At 35.4% G+C, this 5281-nt stretch overlaps 1 protein-coding gene across 1 annotated transcript; it reads right to left on the bottom strand.

Annotated features, from left to right (window-relative positions):
• Positions 1 to 1669: 1669 nt before the first annotated feature.
• On the bottom strand, positions 1670 to 5142 carry LOC102578807 (plant cysteine oxidase 2). Its single transcript, XM_006357058.2, has 5 exons — positions 4733 to 5142; positions 3585 to 3703; positions 3261 to 3426; positions 2795 to 3013; positions 1670 to 2119 (listed from the first exon to the last, which is right to left on the bottom strand). Exons 1-5 carry the CDS (start codon positions 4920 to 4922, stop codon positions 2001 to 2003), a joined length of 813 nt encoding a protein of 270 aa, XP_006357120.1. The 5' UTR covers positions 4923 to 5142; the 3' UTR covers positions 1670 to 2000.
• Between the last annotated feature and the right edge of the window lie 139 nt (positions 5143 to 5281).

The following is a 5281-nucleotide window of genomic DNA, read 5'->3' on the forward strand; positions in this document are numbered from 1 at the left end:
GGTACCTCAAACTTCGATAATTTCAACGAACTCAAAATGACAGCAACGAATCACACACACAAACATAATCGATCGATTTTGTTTTGTAAGAAATGTATGCAAAAGAAATGAAAAATTCGATGCAGAAAAATGAGAGAAAACCTCTCTATTTATAGCCAACAAAGGGTAAAGGTCACAATCCTTTGGAATGAAGACAACTTTTCAGAAAGGTCACAACACTTTGGAAAAGACATAACCTTTCAAACGGTCACAACCCTTTAGAAAGGACACAACCTTTCATAAAGTTCACAACCCTTCGGCATAGTCACAACTCTTCAGGAGAGTCACAACCCTTCATTTCCTATTCACACCTTTAAAACCCAACAATATATGTATAATTTGTATTTGTATTTGTATATGTATATGAGATGAGAGAGCTAGGCGAGAGAGTTGTATAGGTGATCCCAACTAATTAATTTGAGAGTGATACATATGTTTTTCTAATTTTGTAATTGCTGCAAATTCACCAAATATATGATCCTCCTAGGATAGTTGTATTGGGCAAGAAATAGCTTATGTACGTGGTAGGACGAAGGATAACTAACCCGTGAGATGAATAAAGGATATTTACCGAGGCTTTTTGTTGGAATAATCAGTTCGGAGGTGTGTCGGTGAAGTTCTTGTTATCGAGATCACAAAATTATCAATCATTGGGAAAAATGTGAGAATTCGTGGGGGTGTTATGATGTGGCAAAAAGACAAATATATCAGATATGTTTATACGTTATCCTGCATGCGAACAACAAAGATATATATTAGCTAGCCCACAAAACTAAAGCAGACATTAGGCATAGTACTCAAGGCCCAAGGGGTTGAGTTCATGTTAAACACTACCCCATAAAATTAAATAGAGTTAAGGTTGTGTACATGATCGATTATCTATCGCCTAATAAGTCATAGCTCACCCTACTTAACTCATGCATGCACATCCTTTCCAGAATTGTTTCTAACATTATGGTTTAATTTTCTTCCTTAGCTGGTCCTATCGACAGTACACTTCTTTTTATTTCTATCCGTACTGGTGCCCCAAAATCACGCGTTACAAAGCCTATTTTGAAATGGCGCTCCCCACATAATTTTCTCTCAAACCCAAAATCTATGGTTAAGAATACCAACAATACACTTTTAAGTCTCAATGATCTTCACAGACAGTAGACTCAAATCTTCTACTTAGTTTTTATGCAGGACGTTGGGCTTATCATTCAAAGTAACATAGTTTTGAAAACAAAAAGAGAAGCTTCACACAACCACACTACTGAGAAAAACTGGATTTAGTGACGAACACATTTTGTAGCTAAGCTAAGCAGCAAAATCTATCGCTAATCCCACTTAGCTACGAGTAAAATAGCGACAGGGACGGACCAGCAATGAAGTTTTTAGCTAAATGCAGTGTTTTTTTTAGTAGTTACAAGAGTTATCACCATAAGTTCAAGCTGTAAAAATAGCTCAGGCAAAATTGCAAACAAAGCTGCATAGCTCGAACGATAGACCTATTGTAATCCGACCCTTCTACAAACCCCATAAATGATTATGCAAGCTGCATATCTTGTATAATAGACCTAATGTAATCCAACCCTGCTGCAACCCCTTATATATGTGCATAATCGAAAAACCAAGTGTACGTATTGGATTGAGAGAAGATAGGTACGTAGGAACCTACCATAAGTAGGTACTAACAAATTAAAAGACGGTAAACGACTCCCTTTCTTACGAGTCTTCTCAAAGCAAAGGAAAACATTAGTTTATACATACAATTTTGAGAATACATACATTCTCAGTTCCTTCTTCCTTACCTGTTCCGATCTGTCTGAATATGTACATGAGCTCTTCGCGACAAAAAAAAAAATCTTCCTCCTAACTTTTATCCCTTTTGACTATTCATTCATCACTGGAAAGAGTAAAAAGTTGAGCAAAAAAAGAAAACCCTCTTCTTCAACACAAGCAATTGATCCATCGGTTTACTACACTAAATTTGGTCCACTATACAGTGCTCCAGCTACAGTTAAGTCCTCAGGTTTCTCTCTCTCTTTGAGCCATGCATACTCACTTTGCTGTTCCTCTGGTACTGACAAGCCATTCACTGTACTTCCACAAACAAAAAGACAGGAAAACAAGAATCTTAGAATTAGGATGGATAATGTCAGACAGACCAAAAAATATTCCATATTTAGAATGTCATTTCAAGTACAATATTCAATCAGTTGATTTACTATTATGGGAAAATGTCCATTCCAAGTATACTATATATATCCTGTACTTTGGAGAATCAAATCAAGGTACTTCTTTTACTAGTAACTGAAAGAGTTAATTGTTTGAGGATTTAAGATAGTAAAACAAACTTTTGAATCTTGAGATAGAATAAAAAGATAGTAGGTTCAGGGGACCGGAACGATTGAACAAAGAAAAAATGCAATAACAATACAAGAAACCAACTGCTATATTTGATTATGACAGGTTATTACTCGAAATATAACATCAAATTTATTACTCCATGAAGAGTTATTCAGTGTTGTATGAAAAGCCTGACCAGGTAGGCTTGAGGAGGTTCATCCGAACCCTCTTCAATGGAAAAATTACACAATTTATACATGGTTAAAATTCTTCGTGTGCTTACTTCTTCATTTTATAAACGCCTTAGTAAAAATACTGGTTACGCCACTGATTGTATGTCAACTTAATAGTGTAAGAAGTTTATACTCTTGTCAACTGTCAAGTACACAAAATTTTAAATCATTGGAAGTATACAGCATTATACCTGAGATGTTGGCAAAGGGGAAGTCACAGTAGTATTGGCAGTGGCGACCTTCAGGATCACAATAAGGTGGGCCAAGAACATCTAGTACGGCGCAGGCTGTCTTTGCTGTGAAGCAGTGCATATTACCTCCGTCAGCTGGATAGAGGATTGAAGTTTTGCAAGGAGCTTTAAACTTGGAATTCACCTTCAATTTTGCAAGACGCAGTCCTGTACAATCCCCTGCATCATTTGAGAAGGAACGATTCTGTTACTCTGACTTCATACAAGAGAAGTAAATACATAAATAGTTGATAATGTACGGAATATAGTTGGAAAATACATCAACAGTTGCATTCATAAATATTTGAAGTCTCAAATCTGAATTTATATAGATGACTTTTCCGGTGCAAATGCAAAAGATTTCATGCCAGTTACCATTTTTAAAGTGTTGTAAGTTAACAAGATAAGCAATCTGAAGAGGACATACTGTCAGAAATATTGGCATTTGGGGTAGTTGATTCAGGAAGGAGATTGTCCGCCCAATCATAAGACTTTATGTGCATTTTCCCAAAGAGAAGCTTGCTGAAAACTGTCATTCCAGGATGGTTATGAAGAGGAATGACTGCTTTTGGTGGTAAGCAAAAGATACCAATCTAACAAAATATGAACAAACTTTAAATCTTCAATCAAGAGTTAGAAGTGAAATTGCGATTTTAACTTCTATAAACTGACAATATATTGAAGAATTTAACTATTAAGTCACCTAAACGATATTAAATTTTAGGAAAGGTTGACCTAATTGGCTGCATACCGAGAATTTGTCACATTCATGGAGATGCAAGTATGTTATTTTAGGAGGTCTATCTGATACTTTTGACTTGAAATATGGCATATTTGGTCTTAGGCCAACATCTGCTTCAGTCATCTTATCTGTACAGAGGAAAATTGAGCAACTATTAATTAAAAGACCGTCATTTAAGGAAAAAAAAAAGCAAACAAAGGATTAGTCTTCATCTTTGTATAATTTTGATGGAACGCGTAATATCTTCAACCCGACAAACATGAAAATCCTTGAATCATGGACAATCGCACAGAAAGCAGAAAAGGTAACGGTAAGAAATTCATCCCTACCATGACGAAGAGATTTAATGAAGTAAAATTATATGTTAACTGATCATGATTAAGTGATAACTGTGTATGCTGTACTCATTGAATTGGTGTAAACATCCTTTTAAGTTTTATGGACTAAAGTGCAGATACTTCCCAATTCCAAAAAAAGTTGTTCCTTTCTCAACCAACAAGACAATAATTTTGATGGACTAAAGTGCAGATAAATTCAACCCAAATTCAGAAAATAGTTTTAAACCAATTCAGCTAAAAAAGAAAAGCAGTTAGAATTATCGAACATTTATACGTCACCCTTAAGAAGGACTTTTATATAGTAACACATTACCTCAATGGGGAGGAAAACTATATGACAAATGTCAAGATAATGTACTACTAAATATAACATCCGCAACAAAAATAGTATAAAAAAAAGATAGAGAGAAATGAGAAAAAAAACGTGCAATTGTCAGTTTGTCACGAAGATCTATCGGAAACAATTAAGATGATCACACACATCAACTATTAAAGCAGGTAGAGGCTAGATCGAATCTCACCGCCACCCATATCAACACTTCACATACACACCACTCTCCCAGACCCTTTGTAGGATTATATTGCTATTTTGCAAGGAATTAATAATGGCAATGGCAGAGCAGTTTCCTCAATGCCTCGTTTTCTAAAAGTTGTACCATGTACCTAAAAACACGCACTTGTTTCAACACTAACAGAATCGCTGCGGCACCAATAAAAAAAGTAGTAGAAATTAAACAAATAATGACGCCAAAGCAAAAGAAAAAAAACAATTACAGGTTTATATATATAGAAAAAGCAAACAAAATAAAAAAAACATACCCAAAACTGCCCTGACAAGTTCAACATTTTCCGGTGACGGCACAACGCCAGGTTTGCAATTAGCGAAAACCTGTTTGCAAGTTCGATAGAGTTTCTGAACCTTTGACACTCCTATTTTCCTCCGCTTCCTCTTCTTCTTCTTCAATTCTCCGTTCTCGTTACCATTTCGATCGATTTTCTCCGTCATCATCAATCCAAATATTGAGTAATTCGAGAAAATCCAGAAAAAGAGCAGCACAATTTTACTGTACTGTTCTATGAACAGTATTGTACATGTATGAGTTGCTTACAAATTATGAAATTTTACAAATCTCTGCTGCTGCTGTGTTGTGCGTGAAGAATTATTTCAATGAAAAAAAGAGTAGAAAGTTGAGATGTATATAAATGGAGAATAGTGGATAGCGATGGGTGAGAGAGCTGCATAAATATATATATATATATATATATATTGTAGAAAATGAAAAGGAGTGGGAAAAATGAAAAACCAGGGGCCATTTTTCCAATGGGCTCTTCTAACAGTGGATTTTGTTTTTCCTTTCTCCTTCCCAA

The sequence above is a fragment of the Solanum tuberosum genome, unplaced genomic scaffold (genome assembly GCF_000226075.1).
Source record: "Solanum tuberosum cultivar DM 1-3 516 R44 unplaced genomic scaffold, SolTub_3.0 scf00241, whole genome shotgun sequence".
Taxonomy (NCBI): domain Eukaryota; kingdom Viridiplantae; phylum Streptophyta; class Magnoliopsida; order Solanales; family Solanaceae; genus Solanum; species Solanum tuberosum.